Raw genomic sequence first — 27,665 nt, forward strand, 5'->3', positions numbered from 1 at the left:
TTTCAAATGCCCGAAAAGTACTTTAAAACGGGCATCGGCGTTCTAAACTCTGAACCCTATGACTCGTTCAGCATTTTCTCGTCATTCGACGAGAAATTCGTGAATCAAAAAGTTGAATACGCCTCTGGTCGATGGATGATAAGCGAGAGCAAGGAAGGCCGATTACCTCGCGCACTACACGGTGGTCTAGCGGTTAGAAGGCTGGCCTTGTAATCCTGGGGTCTCGGGTTCGAATTTGTAACTTGTGTTGGGCAAGGCCGTGGTCTAGGCAACACGGAGTTTTCCTCCGTGGCATCCCAACAATTACTCCATTCACACACAGAAGAAGGCAATGGCAAACCACTTCTGGATCATCTGCCAAGAACGTATATGAACAGGTCTTGCGTTGACAATGCGTGAGCTCTGCAGTTGGCTGCCGAGACAACCCCAGAGCGTGACAAGCGACACTTCGCTCTCGGATTCTTTTTTATTCTGTTCTTTTGTCTTTATTTATTTATTTCGCCTTCAATTCTTTGCTTATGCTTTCCGCTTTCGATGTTTCCAAATTTGTCTTCCGGTTGTCCAGTCATGCTTTTGAAGTTTTCGTTTTGCAGTGAGCTCCGTTGAATATCTGCTCGCTCATTTGTCCGCTGCTTCGAGGTTTATCGCCGCCCATTTATTATGTCTGTCGTCCGACCTGAGCGTCGGATGACGTCTCTTGAAAACGAAGGGCAGAATGTTGACAGAAATAAACTTTCCTCGATCTGAGCGTCTGTTAATGCCGTGTACCCTCGTGGGTTACACGTGAAACGCCACTGCTGAGTGGATTTTCTGCTGCGGGCAGTCGCTCGCGGTGACGTCCACAATCCGTTGTCAGAGCAGCCGGATCCATTGTGCGCGAAACAGAGCCGTGACTTGGCTTATTTCGAAGTTCCCGATCGAACGTGCGTATTATCCACCTCAATTTGTCCTCTACCCTGAGGGTGGAGATGGCATGCTTCTCCGTCGGAATCCATCTACGAGTCCACACGGATTAAGAACCCAGAAGATCAAGATCTACGTTTTCACCACGTTAAGAAGATTATTTGGAGAAGTTGCCGGAGGATGGAGAAAAATACAAAGGGATGAGCATCAGATGCCTGTTGTTAACGTCGTCACAAAATTATGGAGCGGGAAGGACACGCAGCTGGCGTGAGGGTGGGGAGGGGCGTGCGAACGTCTGAGTTGGAAAGCTCAAAAGAGCTCAATAGGCTACTGTTTGCGAAACTTAAAAGACGTAAGGGTAATAGAGAAACTATTCCGGCAATCAAGGGCGTTAAAGGAAACCTCATCACAGATCAAACAGAAAAGGCCAACTCCCTTAACGCTTATTATGCGTCGGTATTCAGTTGCGAACGGATAATTTCGCTAAATAACCAGCTAATCCAATCAACAGATTCAGATAAAACGTTTACCATTAGTATCAATATCATAAGGAAACGGATAGCAGCAATCGGGAAAAATAAATCCGTCGGACCAGATGGCATCCCCGGGGAAATTTTAAAGTTAGGTGGGGAAGCAATGATTCCATACCTTGCGCGTCTGCTGGAGGTAACGATGAACAACAATTCTATCCCAGGGGACTGGAAGAAAGCTATAGTGGTCCCTATTTATAAAGGGGGAGATCGATCGGTAGTTGGGAACTATAGACCGGTCAGTTTAACCTCGGTGGTTTGCAAGCAAATGGAGCACGTTATAGCAGGGTATCTAAGGCAAGTCTGGGAAAGGAGTGAGTGGTTATATGAGGGTCAACATGGGTTTAGACCAGGGTACTCATGCGAAAGTCAAGTAGTCACGGTTTGTCAAGATGTTGCTGATTCATTGGACGAGGGAATCAGGACTGATGCGGTTATAATAGATTTCTCAAAGGCATTCGATTTAGTCCCACACGATAGGCTGATTACAAAAATTGCTGCAACCGGTGTGGACTTGAGGGTAGTGTTATGGGTAAAGGAATTTCTCTTAGGACGTTCGCAAAGAGTAAGAGTGGAAGGACAGCTATCTCATGAAGTCAGGGTAACGTCAGGAGTGCCGCAAGGGAGCGTATTAGGTCCCTTGCTATTCCTAGCTTATGTTAATGATATTTGGAAAAACATTGATTCAAATATACGGCTTTTCGCTGATGATTGTATAGTATACAGGAAAATAATGGATAGTAGTGACATTGATAAGTTACAGACAGATATGAATAGATTATGGGAATGGGCGGTAGAAAATGAAATGAAGATAAATCCAGGTAAAAGTAAAGCAGTCAGCTTCAATAGAGCTAGGGTGAAGGATAAGCTGAGTTACTTTTTTGGGGATCAATTAATTCCAGAGGCAAATAGCTTTAAGTACTTAGGAATACTTATTCGCAGTGATCTGAGCTGGGCAGATCATGTGAATTATACACTAATTAAAGCATGGAAGGCTCTCCATTTCGTAATGCGTATACTAAAAAAGGGAAATAACAATACGAAACGTTTAGCTTATACGTCGCTAGTGAGACCGATACTTGAATATGGAGCTGTGTGTTGGGACCCTTACAGGGAAGGACAGGTAAGAGCACTAAATCGGGTGCAGAAGAGAGCGGCTAAATTTGCTAATTTCACGAACGAATCTGGTTGGGAAACATTGGCACAGCGTAGATTGATAGCCCGAATGTGCGCCCTTTTCAAAGCATACACGGGGGGCCGGGCTTGGAAAATGATAGAGGATAGATTATTAAAGCCATGCTACCTGGGCAGGGACGATCATACTCGGAAAATTAGGACTAGGAAACAAAGAACGGATGTAGGCAAATATTCCTTTGTAAATAGGACCATAAGAAGCTGGAACCAATTACCTCCAGGCGTGCTAGAGTCTTTCCCCTGTAAATTAGGCACCTTTAGAAAGAGGGTCAGAAAAGTAGTTACAAGCTAAGGGTTATTAAGTTGGGAATAAATGGTGATAAGTGAAGTGAAGTGTCTTAGTCTCCAAGTGATGAAGGGCTGTAGTTCTTTGGGATAAAATTTTCATGTACTGAGAGCGGACTTTATATTCCACTCTTAAGTATTGTGATTAATTAGTGGATGTGTGTTTTTTTATTGTGTGTCAGATGTTTTATTTTGAGTGTGGTATGTTGTATTGTTGTGTCTCATTGTATTGTTGTGTGAGTGCATCAGTTCATGACGTTTGTAATACATTACAGTTATTGTCTTATGTCTAGGTGGTATTAAGTTCTTTTTTTTAAGTTAAGTACTTGAGGTTGGATGGTTTTGTAATTTATGAGTTGGTTGATTTTGAGTGGGATGTGTTGTTTTTGTTGTGTCCTTTTTTATTGTTTTGTTCTGTCTCTGTGTTGATGTATCTCATTGTATGTTGTGTCTTATGGTTTTTGTTGTGTCCTTTGTTTATTGTTTTGTTGTGTCTCATTGTGTTGATGTATCCCATTGTTTGTGTGTCATATTGTTTTTGTTGTGTCCTTTTGTTTATTGTTTTGTTCTGTCTCTGTGTTGATGTATCTCATTGTTTATTGTGTCTTATTGTTTTTGTTGTGTCCTTTGTTTATTGTTTTGTTGAGTCTCATTGTGTTGATGTATCCCATTGTTTGGGTGTCATATTGTTTTTGTTGTGTCCTTTTGTTTATTGTTTTGTTCTGTCTTTGTGTTGATGTATCTCATTGTTTATTGTGTCTTATTGTTTTTGTTGTGTCCTTTTGTTTATTGTTTTGTTCTGTCTCATTGTGTTGATGTATCTCATTGTTCTGTTCTGTCTCATTGTTTTGTATGTTATTGTAGGACACTGCCACCGGGTATAAACCCATTTGCAGTCAATAATAAATAATAATAATAAATAAAAAAATAATAATAATAATAAGCGAGGATAATATTAAAGTGGATCTTAGAAAAAATGTGTACGTACTTACAATCACGAAATTGAACCACCGATCAAAAGGCGATTACGTCTGCTGCCGTCCTGACTGAGATTTTCTTTGTTTTCCTCAGGTGTATTAGGCGAGTGTCAGGGCTACGACCGCTTCCTTTCATATCCCTCCCAGTTCATTACTTATCCCGTCGTTCGATGTCAAAGTCGGTAGATGACCCACCAATACATTGAAGTCGAACTGGTAAGGAGAGACAGCTTGCCGTCGGAGAGAATTCTCGTGTTTTCCTCTGACTGCCCCCCCCCGGGCCCCCCCACACCCCCAGTAATTCTTGCCACGCTTTGTTTGTTCTCTCACATTTCCCAGCATCCCCCTCGGCTTGCCTGCGTCTCGGGCAAATATGAAAGCGCTTCACGAGAGCCACTGAACACTGTACACCTCTGCGCGTTCCATGCTTGAGGCTTGTCGTCTGGGCAGTTTCCTTCCAGATCCGTAGGGAAGCGATGTCGATCCTTGCGCTTCGAGAGTCATTTTCAGCAGAGAATAAAAAAAAATACGTCTGTAATGACGAGAGACAAATATAGTTTTAAAATCAGTTTGAAAGGGGGAGATTTAATTTGATTTGTTGTCTGCTGAATATCGGAATGGAAAAGTTTTCTTGTCGAATCAATTATCGTCACAAACTCGGTTATAACTGCCGCAGAGACAGACTCTCCGCCCTCGGTTCATAGGCGATGTGCTCTGATTGCTTCAGTGCGTCAGTGATTCAACTTTTTTGAACGTGGCTGGGCTGAGTCTTAGCCGGTGGGTAGAAACGGACGAATCCTCGAGCTGCTGGAAGGAACTGCCCTTGCCTCGCGTTGGACGCCGAAGAAACTTCGCACGGCGGATCTCGAAACGCGTTCACTAAGTCACAATCGCGCATTATGGGTTACTGTAGTGCGAAGAGGCGCCACAAGATGGAAGCCTGTTCTAGGAATAAGCTGTATTTCAATTGTACATTAATTGTCATTACAAGAATTGTTTGCTTCGCGTATATAAAAGTTCTTAAATAACTTAACGATGACTTTTTAAGTCTGTAGATGCTGTTTCTTGAAATATGGGACTGTTACGATTAAAAATAAACAATTTTTGTTCACTGTGTTGCCTGCAGGTACGTAGAAGCATGAAGACAGTTAAACTAGCGTTAATTTTTTAAAAAATTCTCTTTGTTAGTTTTAAAGGGATCTGAGCGCGGAAGGGCTAAGGCAGTCTTCGTACAGAGGAGAGCGAAGGGCGTACGGGCACGCGGTTTCTTTGGCGACGAGAGCAATTGTCGCTGGTGGACGTCAGACCGCAGTTAGTGCTCCGATAGCTGCTCGACGCTTCGCCGTGGCAGGGAAGCCATTCGGCCCAAGATCACGTCTCTGTGTTTTACACGTGGCCTACAATTTACATACAAACAGCGTGCGGCTTATTGCGTCTGCCAGCGCCTTTACCGACCTCTAGAGCCTGACTTTCGACCCGGCCGACCACCCCTGTTCATCCATCTTTCTCGCCTTTGTGTGCGCCTCGTGCCTAGCTTTATTCAATGGCCACCCCTGTAATGCGATTTCCGTACTCGCGCCGTGTCGTGCCGTTTGCCTGCCTAGTAAGGCGTACTCTTAGCAGTCTGTGTTTTTGTCATACACACCGCGGGTTGCCTATGTACAGGTTATAAATCACATTTTCCCTCCTTTTGTGGTTTCTTGCAATTACAGCTCGTTTTACGTGTCTTCAGTCCTAATGTTATGCTTACCAGTTCGTTAACTTTCGGTAAACAAACAAACAAACAAAGCAAGAAGCAAGAGAAACATCGGAACATCCTAGTGACGCCTTCGCCTCGTTCTAAGCAGACTGTTCTCTGAATTACACGGCTCTAAGCTTTCCTAACGCGACTTTCTGCTGGATAATATTAAAGTGAAACGTGATCTGGATACATCTAGGTGAGGACAGCGTCCAGCGATGGACTGTTGTTAACTCGGCAATGAACATTTACTTTTCTGACCGTCTGTCAGCTTGTCAATAAGCCAGGTGACGCTTATAAATCGCAAAGCCCTTCGTCAGAAGAGATCCGACCCCCGACCCCCTCGCCCCACTCGAGCTTGCTGTTCCATTTGCATATCTCGTGCTCCCATTTTTTTGTCGTTGTGGAGTGACGTGCACGCATAGTTGCCTGCCTCGCAGGATGATTGCTGCAATCAGCCCAGAACAACAGAATTATGGAAAAAGTGGCTAGCTCTTGCAGGAAAAGTCACCCAGGCAAACATAAGGCGGTCACTAACCTCGCCCTAATTACGTCGTTTGACATCGATACGAATTTTTGGTTAAATTCAGGGCTAGTCCTGATGACGGGGGCAGTAAGATCATTTGAAACGTCCATTCTCGCCGTGAGAACCTGAAATCTCTCCTGACTTAGTCGGAAAACTTCGTGGCAAAAGACAACTTGATAGACAGCAGTGGGTTTGGAAGGGTGATGTGGCATTGATTGGATTGAGCTGCCCCAGCACGGGTTTCGTACGGGTTGTCTAGGGCTGGCTCGAATAAGAATAATCGAACGTGAAATAGAACATTTCGGTCGCTCTCTCTCTCTCTCGAGCCATTCTTTCTTAGCAAAGGAAAAGCTGTTTGTAGTTGCGCTCGTCCTATGCTCGTGACGTAGTCGTACTCTGCGGGGAAAATCCCACTGAAAATTTTTTCCAATATCTGCCCACTCACAAAAACAGTCCGAGGAAAAACACGTAAGAAACTCGGCATACGATGTCCTTGTGCCGTTGGTTTCTCAGCCGCCAAAACATTCTCAGATATTATCAAGTCGTCGTTAAACAATTCATTTAAATATTACTGGCGTTTGTGCATTAACAGGAACGCGTATTAATGATACGATATTCAGGGCAGATTGTGAGTAGACTGGACTGAAATAGGAGGAAGTCGGTTTGGGTGGGGCACGGGTGTCATTTTCGAAGAAAACAAATTATCAGTGGGCGGGCCGGGAGGTATTCCAAAATTTCGGCCAGTGCAGACCTCTATAGCAGGGGTGGCCAACCCAAATGATCTTTCGGGCCACTTTGGAAATGCATCATAACTCCGCGGGCCACATATAAAATTATATGGATGCACAAATAATGTATTTTTTTAATACATTGGTTTTCACTACTTTGGCCATTATAAAATAAATATATTTTGTAAAAGTGTGATGAATCTCGCGGGCCGGAAAAATGTTCAAGGCGGGCCACATGCGGGCCGCGGGCTGGTCACCCCTGCTCTATAGTTTGGTGAACGCGGAGAAGCCTCTGCTTAAGACCGTCTTGTACGCCGTTCCTCCGCGACCACTTCTCCGACAGCTCTGTAGTCCAGGTAGTCTAAACGACCTCGTGCAGGCGGTTTCAATAAATCTCGCCAGTTTACTGTAACAAGGTGACGCGCGTGGAATCAGCCTATCAGACGAGCGTAGTTTGTTCAGAGCGAAGGTAGAACTCGACAGGTGGAGTCTGTCTGATCCAGGGGTCAAAGTCTGGACCTCTTTATTACAGAGCAGCAACTGCGACCTCTTCGCGGCCAAAGTGTGTGACTCTTGTCGCTGAACAACGGTTCCTGAACTGTTCATATGATGAGGTATTTGAGGTTTTCGAGGCTGTGAGGATGATGTTATTCTGGGAGGGCTGAGGCGGCGCTGCTGGGAAGCAGAAGGAGAGAAGATTTCTCTTCCAGAAACCAAAGAGATAATCATCATCATCATCATCATTTCAAATGTTTTGTTCCATTTCCGTAAATGCTAACGAGCGCTGCTGGGATAATTCGTTCTTTATGCTCAGTACGCCCGGAAGCGTTAGCTGTCTCGTGATGTCTCTGGGTTATCCCAACGGGACGACATATTCAGGCTAACAAACACTAGAACTGAAAAAAAAATAATTAATTCAAAAAAGCATTGCGTTCATTATACGAGCAGGGGACGTGGCGTGATGCTTGCTCGTAATTACTGTAGATTTCAGATCAGCTGGACAGGCGAAGTATCACACAGCAGTGGTTCTTGGGGTTTCTGAAAGAATGCACAGGTTATTTGCAATGTGGCGCACAAATTAACACCTGAATTATCTGCGTCTTTAAAACACGCGAAGTGTTTACTGTGCAGGTTGATTCAGAAATTCTTCTGTACTGAGATACAGTCTCTGAAAAAAAAGGGCAACGTGAAAGGAATTTGTGGATGAAGTAGAACGGACCTCAGACGTAAAATGCCCTCACTCTGAGCACCGCGTGTTAAAGGAATATTAAGGAAGTTTGGATAAAATCAGTTCGTTTTCAACCTCGTCACAAGGGCAATGGAGCAATTGTAGTAACGCTAACCTGTGTAGTTGGTCCGGCGATCGAGGTGGCCGGTCAGCACTACTATCTGGCCATACGCTTCGTCCAGAGTTTGCCTGACTTAAGACTTTCTGCAGTCCACGTTTTTATAATCGCTATTAGGCCGTGATGAAACATGCGAGACGCTTCGAGGCCTTGGTTCAGTTTCTTAAAATAAAATAATACTTTTTTTCGAAATACTGGACGCAGCGGGGGGAACATCGGAGCCTCTGGCCCTGTAGGAGGTCGAACCACGGCCATTCATTCTTGCGGACGTAACCGTATCGCAGGTCTGCGTCGATTGCAGAAGAGAAATAATTTTCTCGCTGGTTAATAGACTGACGAATCACAAGACTGTCCTGAAGCCCTTGCCCTCTTCCGTCTGAGACTCGCGTTCTGACTTCGAAGTGTCCGACTCCCGCCAAGTCGCAGTATTAAAATGTTGTAACCGGTTTTTGGTGCTCGAACTGACTGACACCGGGACAGGTTTTCCTCTTTCCAGTCATCGTGTGAGACTCACAGCGGCGCGGTGTTGGTAGGTCCGGGTCTCTGACGACGCTTGTCCGAGCAGATCACGTCCACACTTGCACTTGGTCGTGCCTCTTCGAGTCTCGGACGGTGCTACAGGATGTTCTGACTGAGGCTTCACCGTTACCCGGTCGCCATGGAAAGGCGTATATAACCTGTGTAAGAGATACGACGTCGTTAAGTACGCGATTAAGTAGAACATTCGCGAAGTTCTCGATTAACCGTGCAGTTACACAGCTGAGGTCGGCGCAGTGCCGCCACGTGATTATTCAGACGCTCCCTCGAGAGCAGGTTCAAGTGATGACTCTCTTTCCCTTGTTGCAGGATGCTTACACCCCGCGTCCGCTGCCGCGCATGCGCCGTGCTGGTCGTCACCCTGTCTCTGGTCGCCGTCGTGCTCTGCGCGCCCGAAGAGTCGCCCAAACGCGCCCCGAGCGGCTTCCTGGGCGTACGTGGCAAGAAAGATTCTGCCTTCGTCAGTGAGGAGGCGTACAATGACGTCATGGAAAAGCGTGCCCCCGCGATGGGTTTCCAGGGGGTGCGTGGTAAGAAGGACGACAAGCGGGGGCCCTCCATGGGGTTCCACGGGATGAGGGGGAAGAAGGACGCAGACTCACGGGCGGAGTTCTTGCAGGAGCTCCTGCAGGACAAGAGGGCTCCATCCATGGGCTTCATGGGGATGAGGGGGAAGAAGGAGGCATTGGACTTCGACTATTTTGACAAAAGGGCTCCGTCGCTGGGGTTCCAAGGGATGAGGGGTCGCAGGGACGGGGAGTACCTCAGTGCCAACAGGCTGGGCCTCATTGGGGTCCGAGTGGAGAACGGCGTCAATCTGGAAGGAGACGACTACGCTGAAATGTCCTCTGACGAGGACCTGGAAGCAGGACTCCAGGACGCCGAGGAGTTCAGCAAACGAGCACCGGCGGCAAACGGATTCTTCGGCACGAGGGGCAAGAAAGTACCGGCCAACGGGTTCTTCGGCACGAGGGGCAAGAAAGGTCCGTCGGCTGGTTTCTTCGCAATGCGAGGCAAGAAGGCGCCCTCCGCTGGCTTCATGGAATATCAGGGGCCGCCTGTGGACCTGGACACGCTGCTCAACTACCTGGGGACCGCGTACCAGCACGGGCGCGACAAGAGAAACGGTGGGAGGTTGCCCGGGTCGAAGAAAGCTCCCATCGGCTTCCTCGGAACTCGCGGCAAGAAGGACTGGCCGACACAGCAAGGTAATCGCCGCTCCCGCCCCCTCTCCGGGTCAGGTGCAGACCCTTAACAAATTCAAAGCGTTGAACCTGACCTCGAGGAATCGTTGTCAAAAATGAATACTTTGCCCGCAATCAACGCGTGGGGAAATCTACCTTCCATTTTGCGAGACATGTGATGGCGTCTGGACGCGTTGTATTTGTGGCTCGACAGTGGGATTTCGATGTGGCTGGTACGAGGTTTCCTGTTTTAAAATGCCAGGATCAAAGCATGCCTTAAATCACACTAACAAAATATTACCAAATTTAGTAGCGGACTCCTTTCTTATCCTTGGCGTGATCGACGCTTGGGCTGTTAAAGTACCAAGTGAATCGTATTCACAGTTTAATTGTTAGGGATTGGCATGGAAGTGGTCGTGGCTAATTGTAAAGCTCCAACCGGCACTCGTTTGGAGACGACGAGCTTCCGAGCGAAGCTTAGAACCGGGTGCCTAAAAGCGTTACCGCTTAAGTAACCCGCTCGTTAATCTATTTCGGTCGCATGAAAGTTACCTTCACAAGACACGCGACGGAAAGCTTCGTATGTGTCGTCTTTCCGTTTCTGACTTTGGTGGGACGCGCCAGTGTGAACTGCGGTCGAGAGATGAACTTTCGATGCCAGACTTTGTTTAAATTTTGCGATCGACAATCGAAAGCGAATTATTGCTTTACGGTTAGGTTGGGTCTGCCATCTGACAGCCGGCGTCTGAACTAATATATTGTCGAGGGCAATCAGACGCGACTTGACCTCCAGGCCGCTCGTGTGTGAAAAACTTTTTCGTTCTCACGTTTTATGGGATTCGTGATTCGGGTGCCAATCGGGAACATAGCTGTAAGTGGAAGGATAATATTAAAATGGTTATTGCAGAAATCGTAAGGATGTGGACAGGGTCTAGATAGCGTCTTTGAACTCGGCAATGAATGTCTTTGGCAGCAGAATTACTATCCCAGACAGTGTAGTTAGTAAATGATAATATTAAAAGGTAATAAAATAATTGTGCAGAAGGAGAAGGATGTCAGTGTGTCAGCCTGACTCACACTTTGACAAACTACGACGCCGGAGAAAAGTTTCTGAACTGCAGGACTCGAGGTTCTCACGGAAGCGAGCACGAAGGAGGCTGTCTACTGGGTTGCGGGTTTACCGACGTTTCGGACGTCCTTGACGTCTCCGTCATCAGGGTGTTGACGGACCTTATTAAAGTTTCTCGATGCAACTCAGAAGCTAAAGCCGAGGTTCGACCCAGGAGCTTTGAGTCGAACGAGTGGCTCTGATGCGTTTTTGTTTGTTTCAGTGGTGGCGTCCTCAGAGGGACCCGAGTTCGACCCCCACACATCCCAACTGTCCGAGAGCGACTGAACAGCTATGCGCCATGTGGCAGTGTTCCGCAGACCACAGACTGACGCCTCTGTCGTCATTAGGATTTCCTCCGCCAGTTTGACCTAAAATGCTGTTCCTTGTTTAGGTATCATATTTATCGTGGCCTCAAATACGAAATTAAATATCGACAGCTGAAATATCGATTCTCCCTCTACGTCTAAATGTAATATTTGTTACATTCCTGCTTATTTTGAAAGTAAGTTCAAGTCTGGGGTGAACCTGGCGTTGATATGTAAAAAAAAAAAAAAAAAAAAAAAAAAAAAAAAAGTTATGATTAGTCATTTTCCTTGAAATCGCATTGTAAGATACGAAAACGTAGTAACTTTTTTCCTCAAGTCGAAATATTTAACTTATCGTCCCTTTTAACGTCCCAGTGATATCACTGAATAGTTTTAAAGATGGAAATTTATCCTATATGTTCATATGCAAATTAATATGAAAAAAAAAATTGGTAAAAACTGTTTCCAATTTTCATGGGAAAATCAAAAGTTTTAAAACATAAAGAGAAGAGGAACTTGTAGATGGTGAACAGAATTTTAGATTGATCTGCTTTCTTGCGCGTCATCGCCATGTTTAATGAATGATTGTGACGTTGTGATACTTGCAGGCGAAGGGACTTGTGGGGAATATTTCTGCTTCCTTAGTTCAAATCAACAAACTTCATGTCAGCTGTTTTCCCCCATTAGGCGGGAAATTAAGTAATCGCACTACTGCTCAAATGGGTTGGTACCTCTGACTTCCTTACCGGTCCGTACGGCGTGAAACAGAAGAAGGTGTCGGTCAGAAACAGGGAGAAGCAGGACGTTTTGTTTCACGTTAAATGCAAAGTTTTGACAAAAATAGATAAAAATATTTACCCAGCAACCGACAAAATTTCCCTGAACCACTTAAATTTCCTTGAAATTTTTCTTAGAAGTCAATCCTGGAATGCATTTTGTGTATATAATGTATTAAGAGGAATTATCTTTATTTCGAGTGCAGTGAATTTTGATCTAATCGCGTAAAAATGACAGACGACTGTATTTTCTGAAACAGAACGTTGAATGTTTCACGGCAGAAAGAAAAATGTCGAGTACATTTTGGTCCACCCGCTTTGAGTCCTCGCACTGATCTGCGCTGAAGGCATGGAAGTTGCTAAGTAAATTAACTTGCAAGTGCTGTTTACAGATAAAAACTAAATTACACTTCATTTGGCAACCACCCTGTATAAATTATATTTATTCCGCGTCCCAGTGATGAAAACAAAACTTGATTAGAGAATTTACAAGGAACTCAGATTCCTAACGATGGCTGTCGCGTGGATTACCTGGAGCCAGCATCAGTGGCACTCCTTAAGCGCAAGCAACTCGAATCCTTAATTGTAAATGACAATATTGTTCTTATTTTAAGTGTGACTTTTTCTCAGTTGTGTTATTTTTGTACTTAATTATTAAAATTAATATAAATGTTGAATATGAACTAAGGAAGAAAATAATTCCCTCGAGAGAAAAACATTTCTCGTCGTGTCCAATTAAGTTGGTTACGTGCAAAGAAAGAGCACGTTTAACTTTTGCAATCTCATGAAAAAGAGTGACGTCTGTGGCGCGCGGAAATGTCGTAAGAAACCTCTTCAACTTTGCGTGTTGGCGAAATGATAGTATCGATGTATTCAAAAATAAGTTTAGTTGTTTCACGATTCTAACCCTACTTTCTCTAGAGCTAAGAACTCTGCATTATCCAACGTAATTATCAGCATTTTTCGAGGTACGTACATGTGTAATTTCTGAAAGTGAGGAGTGTACAAAACTTCTCTGTTGGTAATAAGATGCGGCATCAGTTGGCAATATTAACTTTCTACCCCAAAAAATTTCCCACGTCACTAAATGTAATAAAACGTATAATTCTGTCTACAATTTATCTTTGCTGAAGCAAAGGAAATCATCGCAAAGCACTACATATCCAGTTCTGAAGTAAAAATGTTAAATGACACTGTATAATATCTAAATATATTTATGTTGTTGTTACTGGAATATATTTTATACAACAGTGTAACGCTCCTGTATGCATACGTGTCCAGAAGATGGCACTGGTAGGTTTATCCACGACTCTGTTATAATTAATTAAACATTAATAATGATTTGTTACTTTGTATTGTACAGTAGACAGATTCTACGTTTTGGTTTGTCAAGAAATGTATCATGTTGAACTGAAACAAATGCATTACATTAATTACGTTGACTCTTACCAAAGTTCAGCTTAACCGTCACAATGGAAGGGCACTGCACTCTGTCGTCGACTAGGGGAAACTTGAACGTAACTAACGTCTGCCGTGAGGCGTGCAACTGATTTCCGTCTTTACTCATAGAATGCGCCCTGGTGCTCTGAACGGTGTCACGCGCGTTGGATGACGAAATAAAGCGTTTGCCGTCTGGGACCAGCGCGGGCACACGCCCCACAACACAAAATCCTGCAAATGCGTGACCTCTTAACAGACACCGACAGAGTCAGTTCGCATCGCAGCCTCCTTCCTGATATCCCACTTTTGCATCTCTTTCACGTCACTTCTCATACTTTTTATTTAAGAGAATTTAATATTTTAGTTTGCTGTTGTCTGGCTTTGCATTAAAAATCACGAGTCCTTTACGTAATTAATTTCAGGGAACCGCAGGAATACACAGTGAAGTTTTTAAAACTTAAAAAAACCCACTAAGAAACATGTCAAAACAATTTTCCAGTCTCTCTTGGTATATCCACCAAATTCCTTCTCTCCACCTGCCTTGACATTGCTTTTTTAAATAGCGGGTCGCGACCCACCGTAAGAAGTATACAGCTCTGTTATAAATTATCGAGATATATAAATATAATTTACTTGAACACATAATAGTAGTATTTATAAATTATTAATTATAACTTTGTATTCCGAGGGAAGTATTAAAAATTTGTATTTAAGCTGTAGAACTAAAATCTGTAATGTTGTGGCACATATATTACGCTTCACTAATGGTGAGGAATTTTACCACCGGCTCGGCAAATATATTAAGTTACCAATAACGCTCCACTCACATAAACTTTCTGCTTGTAAATAAGAAAGCAGTCACTTGCCGATCATAGTTAGCAGATTGTAATTCACAGAGTACTGCCAGGTGGCAGGAGTAACCAGTGTATATTGGCGAGCCTGATTGCATTCAATATTGGTACACATGCACAGGTGCATTATGGGACACGTTTCAGTTACGTAAGCCATCTTCCTATTGGTCTATGAATCGCGGGTTTATTTGAGCTTCAAAGGTAATGAATAATTAACTTTAATTAGTTGGTCTAGAATGCAAGCCGTGTTGTTGAAGGAATCTTTATAAATGTTTGTGTTCATGTTCCAAGGCCTTGATTTATTTTGTAGTTGCTGTGGTCTTATGAATGCAGGTTTTCAATCTGCCTTTTAAGTTGGATTTGAGGTTATCACGGCGATGAGTACGGAGATAATTGGCCGTCTTCTGGTTGTAGTGACACATAGTCTGGTAGACGTTTACTCAGTAATGGAGGCAGCCAGGGCCTCTGAAACGTCGGTAAACTTCTACCAGACTGCACGACGCTCCAACCCAGAAGATGGCCATCATATTTTTAACTTGGCTCGTAGGGAATTAATATTTTTAAGTAATCAATTGGCACCATGCCTTTGGAATGAAGACGTAATATTCAAAGTAAGAACATATGAGTAGTAATTTATTACTTTATTTGCATCATTTCAAGTAAGCAATTCTCTTACATCAGAGATGCATACAATCAAATATGATCTCAACTAAGAACACAGTGAAACTGCATGTGCATCCCAGAAGAAGTGTGTAGAATGCCACTGTGAGGTGAGACAACTCAAACACAAAATACATGTCATCGTCAGTGGTACCATGTTCCATAAATTGGGCTTCACTTTCTAATATCGCACTCCATCTCAGGTTTGACCAGTATTTCTCTCCGAGTCCACCTTCCAGACAGCGCTGAATTAGAATATTGAATCTATCCAACAGGGGACTGCCTTTTGTTAAGTACATACCATACATTACTGGAGATATGATATCATATAGGGAGCACAAATATTTATCATAATCTTTGGTAATACCTATAGTTGAAGCAATGTACTGCATGTGGTGTTTACTAGTCTTCAGTGCAATGTCATGCTTTTCAATCAGATTGATTAAACATTCATCATCTCTACAGTATGCTTTCTCATTATCTGTTGCAAATTCTTTCATAAATAGATCTAGCACAAGATCTGGTATTCCAGCCTCTCTAAGTTCCTCTGGTGTTTGAATCTGCTTCTCATATCCTGGTTCAATGAGGAATGAGATGAAAAATGCCTGGAATACTGTGTTAATGGCAAAGCAGAACCAAATGAAAATGAAGAGCAGAGCCCTAAGTTGGTAGTTTCTGGGCATTGCGGGTGCTGAAACACCCAGGAAAACAGCCCAGACCATGTAGAAGCAATGATGGTATGTCTTATAAGAAGTAAAGTCTGCTGATTTGGCATCAAATATAATTATGGTGGTAATCCAAAATACAGCAGCTGTTAGAGCGAGAACGAGAACTGCGGCGATCCATACAGATGGCATGAAGACTCGTGTTATACTTTCCATTCTAGGAATTGGTCTGGGGCAAGGTGTGTAACATTTCATGCTTGTATATACATAAGGTCTTGTTGGATCACCATCTATCAGATGATAAAATCTCATGGAAAATGACCCAATGACAACATCAGCCCTACTCTCCTCTAACTCACTCATTTTCTCTAAATTACTCTCCATTGGCCGGAGGAACTCAACCTTCAGATTCATAGCCGCAGTAATGAGGAGGAGATATTCAATTTCCAAACCTCTGAACTTGTATGCAGTGCTGCCATCTACATCTGTATAATTTGTTGTCAGTATCACGAAAGGTGGGTAATGCAGGGTGACAACTCGGATTGAGCAGCCCATTAGATCCTTGGGAATTTTTCTAGAGAACAAGTGGGCATTGTTGCTGAACTTCCCTTCTGCCCACTGGTCAAGCAGTGTGAACTTACCCTCTGTACAGTGGCCTGACTCATATGGGAACCAAGTGTACAAATCAAGCACTGGATCCTCCAGTTCGTTACCACGTTGTACCAGAATCACTGCACTTACAATCCTTCTGGTTTTCCACAAGAATTCCAACAAATCCTTAGCCAGAGACTGAGAATTCTGGTTGGTTACAATTACCATATCCTGTCTGTATCTATTATTGGAATACTTGTTTGCCCTTAGAGTGTTCAGCTGGTGCATCAAGGAGGCAAGTAGGTTGCCCTCTGCTCCTTCTGTCCATAGAAAAATGACATAGCTGTGAACTTTTGGATATAAGTCATCATCAAACATGCCTCCTGTATCAGGTAGAATGTCTGTAAATTTTGATTGAGAAGTCAGAAGAGGGAAGCGTGTTTTCTCGTTTATGTAGTTCAGTACCTGATCCACCATTTCGAAACCATATTGTAATGAAACGGGGAGTAGCGTGCGTTGTGCCAGGTTCGGTTCGGTGCCTGGCATCGATACGACCACCTGTCGCTGTGGTGAGAAGTGCTGGTGTACGATGTTGTCCAGGCAGGCCACCGTGTGGTGCTGCGCTATAGTCAGCAGGTTGTTGTGTGTGACACACATCAGCTGTAGCAGAATCCCCGTCAACATTTTCACCGGCTCAGATTCAAACTAAGTTAAAACTCCTGCAGATGTGGCTTCAGATGGAAAGAAAAAAATAAGAAACTTCACCCGAAGGACGCGGCGACCACACTGCAGCCTTTTGGCTGTCCGCGTGTTTATAAATCATGATCTAGTGAACACAAATGTTCATAATGGAATGCAGAGGCTATTGGTTCTGTTCGTAATGATGATTGTTTGTTGGATAGTTTGTGCAGTGTTCTGAGTAAACTATTACATGGACATTTTCTTATTGATCTAGTGCAGGGTTTATCAACCTGTGGTACGCGAACTAAGTAAGAAAATCAAAATATAATATTAACATAAATAATTTTTACCTGAACGCATTTGGTTAGTGGTACATTTAGTGTGTTAAATTAGAATTAGCGGTACGCCAGCAGAAAAGGGTGAGAACCCCTGGTCTAATTGATCGATCTTTGCTATATTTTAAATTTGGGTGCTCTTGTTTTTAGCGTACCGAACCTGAAAAGCTGAAATCGATTTTGATATTATCAACCAATCATCTTGAGAGGTAAGAATTATCTTTTTTGCATGGAAACAGAACAACCGCATGCAAAATATAAATTGGAAGTTGATTAAAGTGTCAGCAGAATGCTTTCGTAGTAATGATAAATTCTTTTAGAAACTACACCTTAGCGCTGCAGGACTCATTTGTCTGATAGCAAAATAGCGCTTGAAGGCTGAATTATTAAAGTGATATTCTCATATAATGATTCGTGCTGATGGACATAGCGTGAGTCAAGGTGATTACTAAGGCAGAAAAAGAAACCGCTATTGCTGAAATTGTTTTACAGCTCGTTTCAGAAAATATTGAATGTAGTTTCTTAAAACATTTCCCTTGACGAAATTTCAGGATCTCACGGCGACGAATATGAAAATTACTGCCTGGGTTGTTGAGGTCCTTGCTGCTTCCGCCATTAGGACGATGATGATGGAGTCAAAAAGGACCTCTGAAACGTCGGTAAACTTCTACCAGATTACACGGCGCAACAACCCAGAAGACATCCATCTTCAGACTCACCGGCGTGAAAACCTCAAATCCTACATAGATTTAAGCAGTTTCTAGGATGCAACATAACTGAATTTTGGTGTTCGAAGTTTATTCCAGAGATTTCTCGAGAAAATAATTTAGTTATTATAAATTTAACTAAGCAATATTCTTCGTGGTTTCTTGTATAATTATTTTTACGGTAATACTGTAGTTGACTAAATTACTGTCATAGCTATGTAATTTATATTTGTGTTAGGAACAACTATTTTATTCATGCTTTGACATGTTCTGCGTCTTTGGTTTGGGTCAATGAAGAATCAATAGAACGTAAACAAATACTGTTCGAACTGGTTTACAGTTGTGATAATAGTCTCTGCATTTGTGATAACCTGTGGTGGTTATCGATCACTATGGTAACGTTGCATTAATCTCTAATCTAAACATAACATTGCTCGTTTGCTGCCGTACGTTCGTAAATGTCTTTAGTTATGATTGTTTTTAATGCAACAGAAACGTCCAGTTTTGCAGAATTGTAATGGAATCAGAAGAAAGAAAAGTAGAAGCTCCCCACAAAAAAGTAAGTGCTAACGTATAATTTAGTAATCCGTACAAGCTTACGTCATGTTAGCATTAACAGTCCGATTTTATGTTAAAAAACCTTATCAGTGGTTACTGGTAACATAATACTGCACTAAGTATAATATAATTACGAAAGATTTAATGAAAACAGAAATTACATCAATCTTAACCTCTTCCATACTGCTAAGCCCCAAATGCTAAAAATTTGTTTTTTTATAATTTACATGTAAAATGTAAGGTTTTTGTTCGTGAATATTTGTGTCATTGACACAAACAGTGCATGATATGGGAAGAGCTATATAACAAGTGCTTTTAAAATTAGGCAGCATATTATGTTGTTTACTTAATTTTCTAGCGGTACCGAAAGGAGGAATCTAGCTCCGATTCTGAGGCTGATTATGTGCCGTATGTACCTGTGAAGGAGCGGAAGAAGTTTCAGTTAGTGAAGCTTGGACGACTGACTCAGGTAACTGCCATTTTGATAATTCGTTCAGAATGTGACTAATTTTACCTAGATATTTTGTCACCCCCTTGGTGTTTGCTGTTATTTATATCACCAGATAATATTTGAATGTAATTGGAAGTTGAGGCTCACAATTTCCTGAAATGAACAAAGTTCTAATGCAGTGATGTGGGTGAACACCGGCCATAAAAACAAGATTTGAGGTTATCATAGAAATTCGAATTTGGGTTGTAGTGTAATGGGCTATCAGTCTTGTACATGGTTATCAGTGTTTTGGATGAATGCACAGCTTGTGTCTTAGGGTATTCCGAAAGCTGGAGGTCATGCATTCCTCCAAAATGTTGTTAACACTTACTTCAGTCTGCATAAGCTTTGGATTTTATCTTTATGAAATACGTAAACTAAGTTGCCCGTTGATACTTTGTGTTGGTTTGAACCAAATTTGGCAGATAGCAAGTAAGTTTATCTGTACCCTGTTGATGGGACTGGTATGAACTTTGACACAAGATGTTTTGTGCCAGCTGAAAGAAGAATTTGGTCAGCGTGGGAAGTCGTCGAGTGAAAATGAACATGACAATGAGGATGACGAAGATGGGCAGGTTTGGGGGCGCAAATCCAATATCAGTTTGCTGGATCAGCACACAGAGCTTAAGAAACTGGCAGAAGGTAAGACACTCTGAATGAAGATCTAGGTGAAATGGCTTGCCATCCTTTCCACCAATTGTGCTGTCTGCGTGGTGGGACGTAGACTCTGCAGTTTTGCCACAAAAATCATAATAAGTCTCATATGAATGCATAATTTTTTTCTCACTTAACTGGAATAATAAGCAAGCCATAGCAAGTGGAGGAACCATAGCTTTGTACTTTATCACTTTGCAATTTGTAGCCAAGAAGGAGAGCGCCATGGAGCGTCAGTTGAAGGAGGAGGAAAAGATCTTAGAGAGTGTTGCTGAGAAGAAAGCACTGATGGGGGTGGCAGAACTGGCAAAGGGCATTCAGTACGAGGATCCTATTAAAACATGGTGAGTCTTGTCCATTCTGTGAACAGATATTAGTGATGTGAAATGGTTTGCAGTTCACAGACAATGTAAGAGTTGATAATGAAATGAAATAATAATTTAAAAGCTGCAGCATGTAACAAATATAAAGAAGCATGGAAGATTTTGGGGCAGCAACACTTTAAAAAAGAAGCAGGTAATTGTGGTGTCGTGATGTCAAAGCATGGCCTCTCTCTCATCTTCTTTTTTCTTTTCTTTTCCTTTGTGAACTACTGATAAGTATTGAGAGTTTCTGTTCAGTTCATGTTTAGGAGACAGTCTCCACATTTAGAAGCTGTTAATTTATGTTGGTCTTTGGTGATTTATTGCATACCACAAATCAGGTGCTCTGTCTCACTCAGTCCAATATTTGGAAGATTTGATTCCAGTCCAATTTGGGTCCTACTGTGACAGTTCTGAAGATAAATTGGAACAGGTAGAGAATGGTCAAATTTTTAGTAATGCATGTGGGCTCAGCTCATGTGACACTTAGAATCATACCATGACACGGTTGAGAAACGCGGAGTTAGGCAGGTGTTTCATAGGCTAGTTTGTTGACTACCTGTAGGGAGTCTTCTTAGATTGAAAGACGAACTTCATTTGGAAAATAATCCCGCATCATCACATGACTTCTTGCAGCATTTATTGTTCTTTTTTTCAGCTGGAAACCACCACAGTATATCTTGGCAATGTCTGAGACACGTCACAACCGCGTGCGTAAGAAACTGCGCATATTGGTTGAGGGGGAGGATGTGCCTCCTCCTATAAAGTCATTTGCCCAGATGAAGTTTTCACGTGGTATTTTAACGGGTCTGGAACGGAAGGGCATCGTGTGGCCAACGCCCATACAAGTTCAAGGCATTCCGACCGTGTGAGTACTGATTGCTATGAATTCAAGTTTTGTGACATAATAAGATCAGTAAATGATGCTTTAGGAATTTTCATGATTTAGTTGTAGTAACATTCAGTACCATGAAGGAAAAGTTGAATGTGACTCAGACTTCTACACTGGAAATTGATGCGATATGTCCATCGAAACATTACTATGCTCCCACAAGACCATGCAGTGTGTCTTAGCTCAGAAGAACGCAGTGCAGATGGTGGAGCTGTTCGTATATTGTAGAATTCTTGATTGCGTAATTCCACGGTGATGTGACCATCACATCTGGAATGTGGGTACTGCTGCCACAGAATGATCAAAAGGTCGTATGACCCATATACATGATATGGATGCAGAGTACTTTGTTGTTGCATTGTTCGCTACGAGATGACGTATTTAAAGATTTCAGTGATCAGTGGGAAGAATGTCAGTGCCCTTACTATGGTGATATTCTATGATAGGCTGTCGGGACGTGACATGATTGGAATAGCGTTCACTGGAAGCGGCAAGACTTTGGTGTTTGTCCTGCCACTTATCATGTTCTGTCTAGAACAAGAGACGCGTTTACCGTTTATCAAGAATGAGGGTCCATACGGTAAGTACCAGCTTTTTGTTTTGAAAAGGATTACCCTATTATTATTTTTTGATGTGATGAAGGATGTGGTAACAAGTTGTGAACATGCCTGTACATTTCAAACAGGCTTTCTTTCTTTGTTTTCTGTCTGTCTGTCTCTCTCTCATTTTTTATGCTTGTTTGAAAATTAAAAACATCGTTGAAATTCAAAGTTTTCTGATAACAGTCTGTACAATTATGTTCTTGGACTTCATCCATTCTGTAAGTGCGTCTTTATTTTTAAAAACACAGATGGCATTCAGGAGTTGATGTTGGTTCTGTCTTCAGGTGACATATTCAACAGAATATGTCATTATATGCAAACACATAATTACTTGAATGTCTTAATTCAAACTAACTCCTTTGAGCAGAGCCTTTTACGAGAAGATAATAATCGGTCAGAAGATTTGAGAGGTGTATCGCTATTCACAGTGAATTGTGTTAATGATAATTTCTTCTGAGAATTCTTGTTTCTGCTCTGCTTCTGGCTTTATTCTTTACGTCTATTGGTAATTGCGTTCACATTTTGCTGTATTTTCTGTCATTGTCTTCCTTATTTCCGTAAGACTGAGTGCCAAATAACCCTTTGCGTTGGCTCAGTGTTCCGTGAAGAGTAACATGTTGTTTGACTTAGGTCTCATCATCTGCCCATCTCGTGAGCTTGCAAAACAGACTCATGACATCATCACGCACTACTGCTCAGGACTGCCACATGAAATACGCTGTTGCCTTGCCATTGGTGGGATCCCTGTGTCAGAATCCATGGACATCATCAGTAGGTCAGTGTCATATTTGAACTGATGACTGTTTTGTCATGGAGAGGCCTAACTTGCACAAGGAAATGAAGTAACGGCAGAAAGGAAATAAGTACACGACGTTGCGCTCGACATTGTTGAGGAGGTGCCAATTTTAAACACTAACTGGAGAACTGATTGTCTTGACTGAGGTATTTGTGGTTTTCTGTAGTCCTTCCATGTCAGTATCGCAGTAATACCTTTAAATGACCTGCTATCTCCTTCCTGGATGACTGTCCGCAGTAATTTTGTGACCTTATTTGGCACTAAGTTCACATTGCATAGTTGAATAACCTGAAAACAATCTAAGCTTTATAGACTTTTATTTTAGCAGTAATCTGGTCGGGTTCTATATTGTCATTTTGTGGGTTACAATTAAGGGGGCAGTGTATAAATAACACAGGAAATAACTTGATAAGGTTTGTTTAATAAGTTCAGGCTCTGTAGGGCCAGTAGTGTACATGCTGTGGGGTGGGGGTAAAGGGGCAAGACCACTCGCCCGTGTCCAGTATTAAGATCCAGACTGAATGAAGCTTTATCTTCACGCCGTCTGCACATCTTTGTGGTCCTTAGGCACAGGGATGATGACCTTACGTAGAGAGAAAGATTTGCCTTTTGAATAATTGTTGTGTGTGCAGGGGTGTCCATATTATGGTCGCCACACCAGGTCGGCTGATGGACATGTTGGACAAGAAGATGGTACGACTGGATGTCTGCAGGTGAGATGCAGGTGATATCTTGCAGCGTGTTATGTGAATTTGTCTGTAGACAGCAAATTAGTTGTGAGACTGTGATTTGTTTTGTTACCCATCGCATGCATCAGACGACAGTTCCTTTGCATGTGATTCTGACTCGTACACATGTTGCAGATACTTGTGCATGGACGAGGCAGACAGGATGATAGACATGGGCTTTGAGGAAGATGTCAGAACAATATTCTCATTTTTCAAGGTTGGTAACATCATGCAGAAAACGATGTCCGTGTTTCGGACTCAGCTAAATGGATGGCATATTTTGGGGTCCCATTTATATCATAAACATCTCTCACTTGAAATATGAGTTTGTTGAATCAAAATTTTGAATTTTTTTTACTAAAACAGATGAATGCCTCTGGTTGATGTCTGCTGATTCCATCTGCTTTTTCTTGATTGATTGATTTATGGTTCAATTAATTACACTTGATGGCTGCAGATGCTGTAATTGTGTCAGATCGTAATGTTATTTGTGATGTCTTGGAAGGGTTTAGAAGGAGCAGTTGAAATCCTGAATCTCTTTGATACAAATCAGCAGTGTTAACAGTGACTCTGTGTTTATCTTGGTGGGATTTGAAGCTGTCGTGGCATCGAGTACAAAGATGGTTGTCTTCTGGATTGTAGCACCAAGGTCATTGCTAACTACATCATCAGGCCCTGATGATGGAGGCAGCAGTGCCCTCTGAAACGTTGGTAAACGTCTAGCAGGCTACGTGGCGCTACAACCCAGAAAACAGCCTTTCGTGTTTCTCTTAAATCCACTGTGTCTTTGCTTCTTCAGAAGTAAGTGTGTGTGTTGAATGCTGTAATATTCTTACTTAATGGCGTGTAGGGCCAGCGCCAGACACTTCTTTTCTCAGCCACGATGCCTAAGAAGATCCAGAACTTTGCAAGATCTGCGCTAGTGAAACCGGTCACGATAAACGTTGGTCGTGCTGGAGCGGCCTCCATGAATGTCATACAGGTATGGAACAGAAGAACACTTGGGCCAGTTGCTGAAATGAAATTTAATGACTGTTCACAAATTACTTACAATGTTTGTATTAAGTCTTTGCTACTAATTAAGGCATTCTAGTTGTAAATATCAGGAGTTGGTGCATTGTTCATAGTAAAAATACAAATACAATGATTCAAGTTTCGTATAAAATAAACAACAAAGAGTGAAATGCACGTGTTGGTTGCAGGAAGTTGAATATGTGAAGCAGGAAGCAAAGATTGTGTACCTTCTGGAGTGCCTGCAGAAAACCCCACCACCAGTTCTCATTTTTGCAGAGAAAAAGCAAGATGTGGACGCTATTCATGAGTACCTGCTGCTGAAAGGAGTCGAAGCTGTTGCTATTCATGGGGGCAAAGGTACAGGACTGGTTGAAACGACATATATCAATTATCTTCCAAAGCACTTGTAATGATGTGGTGTCTGTCTGAATTTACTGTATAATTTCTTCTTTTTCTTTGAGTAGGAGGTTCCCCCCCTCACCCAGTTATGGGTCTGTGTAGGATTACAAATGTAACTAACTTGGGTCTGTGTTGATGGAATGTTGAGTTTCTACACCAGTGGTTTGAGAGTCTGCCACAGGAATTGACTGATCCAGTCGAGTCCTTTTTTACATCCTCACAACCTGTGTTTTGTTTCTTCACCCATCACTTCCTTCTTGGTGTATGAAGTAACTGCTTTCCTAAAGACATTTTGTTAGCCATAATGATTCAAGGAGAAGATACCGACCTCCTGACTGTTTCTTGTTTGCAAGCTTGTATTTTCTTTTCAAACACGGTTTATTGCCTTGCATTATAATAGTGTTAAGGCAGATCACTAACTCTCATAGTTCACATTTAAGTGCCAAAGGACGTGCTGGTTCAGGCATAACTTTCTGCACTCCTGTACCAAATGTTTTGAGTTTGAACCCTGCAAAGTTTAGTGCAGACTTTTCCGTTTGTCAGCTTCAAGCTTTGACAGTCATTACTTTGCTAAGCTGAGAGGCCTCATCAGTGTCATTCTGAGTAGTGGTTTCCACCATATGATAGGCAGTCAGAGCCCAGGAAGGTTCTTCAGTTTATAACTGGAGGCAGTCTCCATATCAGTGATCTGAAACTGAATGATTGCTTTGTAAGCTACGATTTTTGTTTGTTGCAGATCAAGAGGAGCGGTCACGGTCAGTTGAAGCTTTCCGCAAAGGACAGAAGGATGTGCTGGTGGCAACAGATGTTGCCTCCAAGGGTCTTGACTTTGCTGCTGTACAACACGTTATCAACTATGACATGCCTGATGATGTGGAGAATTACGGTTAGTTCCCACTTATATTGCGCTTTGCGTGAGGGTGCATTATAAAGTTTGATGAATTTGTGCTCGATCAGTTGATGATTGTTGTCGGAACAGGTTTGTGGTTGAAATAGTAAGTGTTAAGTCTTCGTATGTGTAGAATGTACGCAGCTGTACCCTTGGAATTGCAGTTCACCGAATTGGACGAACAGGACGTTCAGGCAAGACTGGAATCGCTACAACTTTCATCAACAAGGCAAATGATGAGTCAGTTCTGCTGGACTTGAAACATTTGCTGATGGAAGCAAGACAGAAAGTGCCACCTTTCCTTGCTGCTCTGCAGTCGGAGAATGAGAAGTATTTGGAGCTTGGAGGTGAGTATTGAGTCTTTCTTCTCGTAGGATCTACCAGCATCCCTTTTCCTTGCAGATTCAAAGAGTAAGTAAAATATTAGGGTGTGGCCATGTCCTCAGCTATAATATTGTGGGTTGACGTAAAATATAGTAGAATATATTTTTGTCTTATTCCTCCTCCTAATGTAGCGTGTTCTGCATTTTTGTGGCAGGAATGGGTGTTACAGGTACTTTTAGTGAATATTGTGGTCCGAACCCTCATGCAGTCTCAGGTGTTATTAGAATTAAAGCATGAATTGACCCACAGAATTGTTTGTTACGTAAATGTCACTGTTGTTCTTTGAGCACCTTTAAGCAAGTGCGTACTATTTCTGGACTGTTCTCCCTGCATACATTGAATTATATTTATATTCATTTGATCTTAAAAATTACACTTGATGCCACCACTGATCAGAGAAACTAATTGCTATTTACTCTTGTCACATTATAGATGAACGAGGTTGCAGCTACTGTGGTGGTTTGGGCCATCGGATCACAGACTGCCCGAAACTGGAGGCAATCCAGAATAAGCAGGCCTCCAACATTGGACGGAGAGACTATCTTGCCAGCAATGCTGCTGATTACTAGTTTCATCTGCTGTGTAGAAATTGAGAGCCTTGCTTGCTTATGTAAAATCCTGTATTGATGATTGTTGGGTGTCTAGTGGGGTATGTTTTACATTTGCAGGTTTGTCATGTTCCTTTGTCCCTGCAGAAAAATTCTAGAGTGGTGCCTCGAACATGTGCCCAGACCTTTCCAGATAACTTACATGATTGTCATCTTATGTCGCCCATTGATTTATAGTCCATGGGTACTGCAGACAGTTTCGCTCACCATGCGATTTGTACCGTGTTACCTGTTTCAAAGAATGGAGAAGCTTGTAATTTTCACCTGCATTGCCAAGTACTTACTTAAATCTATGGTACAGACTGCATCCTGAACAGTCACTAGGTATGATGCTTCATAAGATTTGAGTCATGGTGCCCACCATCATTGCAAAAGTTTATCACTGAGTTCTGTCCTGAGCCAATGGAATCTATTTCACAGCCTGTTTCAAAAAATATCTTCTTCCTACTACTACTTGTTCTCTTTAGCAGTCTCTTTCCATGTTATTTTCCATTCAAAATTTTGTGTGTGTATCTTGTTTCCCACATTTGTGCTACATGTTGAATAAAATAAATATAAGTGTACAAGGGCATTTGTCTGGAAACAAATAAAATGGCAGAATGAGAGGATTCAAACTGTTCTGGATAGCAGTTTATGTCATACAGCTGAATCCATACTCAGATACATTTTCAAGTACTAGTAGAATTACTATCAATTTCCTAGAATTGTGTAACTCGCGTACCAAGTTGTTTGCCGATTACAATACATGGAGACTTTGATCTGTTAGCATGGAATGATATCAAATGAAGAAGTTACTCTTAAGTGGAAGTTTCTGAAATCCATTTAAACAGCCAAGGTAAGGATGTGCTTACTAATACAGGGATGTGGAATAGTATATACATTATGTTCCTTTACATTGTCGCTGAGAAATACCGATTGGTCTGCTGTTTTATTTCCTTTGGGTACAACCTTCATAACTAATAATTATTCTGACAATATGCGTCATAATTATGAGTGGAATTGCATGCAACATGCATTCGATGTTGAAAACGTTCCCTGACTGAGAAGCCTAAGGGATGAATCTATGTTTTGTGAAATATAAATAGTTACTTTGAGTTTTACTTGTGCATACATTAATTTTTCCCCGAAATCCCATTTTAATATGACAAGATTTCAAGATACACGGAACGTGGTATAAGAAATCTACTCTCCATTCCCGTGATCAGAGACATGCTTTATA

General features: G+C 42.3%; 3 protein-coding genes across 5 annotated transcripts in view; 2 read left to right on the forward strand and 1 right to left on the reverse strand.

Annotated features, from left to right (window-relative positions):
- Tk (Tachykinin) overlaps positions 1-13,582 on the forward strand; it is a 70,132-nt gene extending 56,550 nt beyond the window's left edge. For all 3 annotated transcript variants that reach the window (XM_087350950.1, XM_087350949.1, XM_087350951.1), the window contains 2 exons: positions 9,074-9,972; positions 11,280-13,582. In XM_087350950.1, the coding sequence (XP_087207076.1) occupies positions 9,075-9,972; positions 11,280-11,344 (963 nt within the window). In that variant the 5' untranslated portion in view covers position 9,074 and the 3' untranslated portion in view covers positions 11,345-13,582. The remainder of the gene's footprint in view (positions 1-9,073; positions 9,973-11,279) is intronic.
- Positions 13,583-15,084: 1,502 nt separating this feature from the next.
- Positions 15,085-17,875, reverse strand: LOC147873689 (uncharacterized). Its single transcript, XM_087350912.1, has one exon. The coding sequence runs from the start codon at positions 17,029-17,031 to the stop codon at positions 15,109-15,111; it is 1,923 nt and encodes a 640-aa protein (XP_087207038.1). The 5' UTR covers positions 17,032-17,875; the 3' UTR covers positions 15,085-15,108.
- A 444-nt stretch (positions 17,876-18,319) lies between these two features.
- On the forward strand, positions 18,320-27,546 carry abs (ATP-dependent RNA helicase abstrakt). The gene is made up of 14 exons (XM_022065389.2): positions 18,320-18,629; positions 18,987-19,097; positions 19,616-19,760; positions 19,981-20,116; positions 20,793-21,002; positions 21,473-21,606; positions 22,259-22,403; positions 23,057-23,137; positions 23,288-23,369; positions 24,003-24,134; positions 24,355-24,523; positions 25,302-25,451; positions 25,619-25,801; positions 26,271-27,546. The coding sequence occupies exons 1-14, from the start codon at positions 18,588-18,590 to the stop codon at positions 26,405-26,407; spliced, it is 1,857 nt and encodes a 618-aa protein (XP_021921081.1). The 5' UTR covers positions 18,320-18,587; the 3' UTR covers positions 26,408-27,546.
- Positions 27,547-27,665: the final 119 nt, after the last annotated feature.

This window comes from Zootermopsis nevadensis, unplaced genomic scaffold (assembly GCF_977971745.1).
Source record: "Zootermopsis nevadensis isolate Lab colony 2312 unplaced genomic scaffold, Znev_1.0 Znev_ptg000017l, whole genome shotgun sequence".
Taxonomy (NCBI): Eukaryota; Metazoa; Arthropoda; class Insecta; order Blattodea; family Termopsidae; genus Zootermopsis; species Zootermopsis nevadensis.

What these genes read in the sequence shown, in the direction of transcription:
- LOC147873689 (XM_087350912.1), bottom strand. Translation starts at nt 17,031, where the DNA reads ATGTTGACGGGGATTCTGCTACAGCTGATGTGTGTCACACACAACAAC.
- abs (XM_022065389.2), top strand. Translation starts at nt 18,588, where the DNA reads ATGGAATCAGAAGAAAGAAAAGTAGAAGCTCCCCACAAAAAA. An exon ending in GTACGACTGGATGTCTGCAG is followed by an intron (nt 23,138 to 23,287) that starts GTGAGATGCAGG and finishes CACATGTTGCAG; the next exon opens with ATACTTGTGCATGGACGAGG. An exon ending in CCTCCATGAATGTCATACAG is followed by an intron (nt 24,135 to 24,354) that starts GTATGGAACAGA and finishes TGTTGGTTGCAG; the next exon opens with GAAGTTGAATATGTGAAGCA.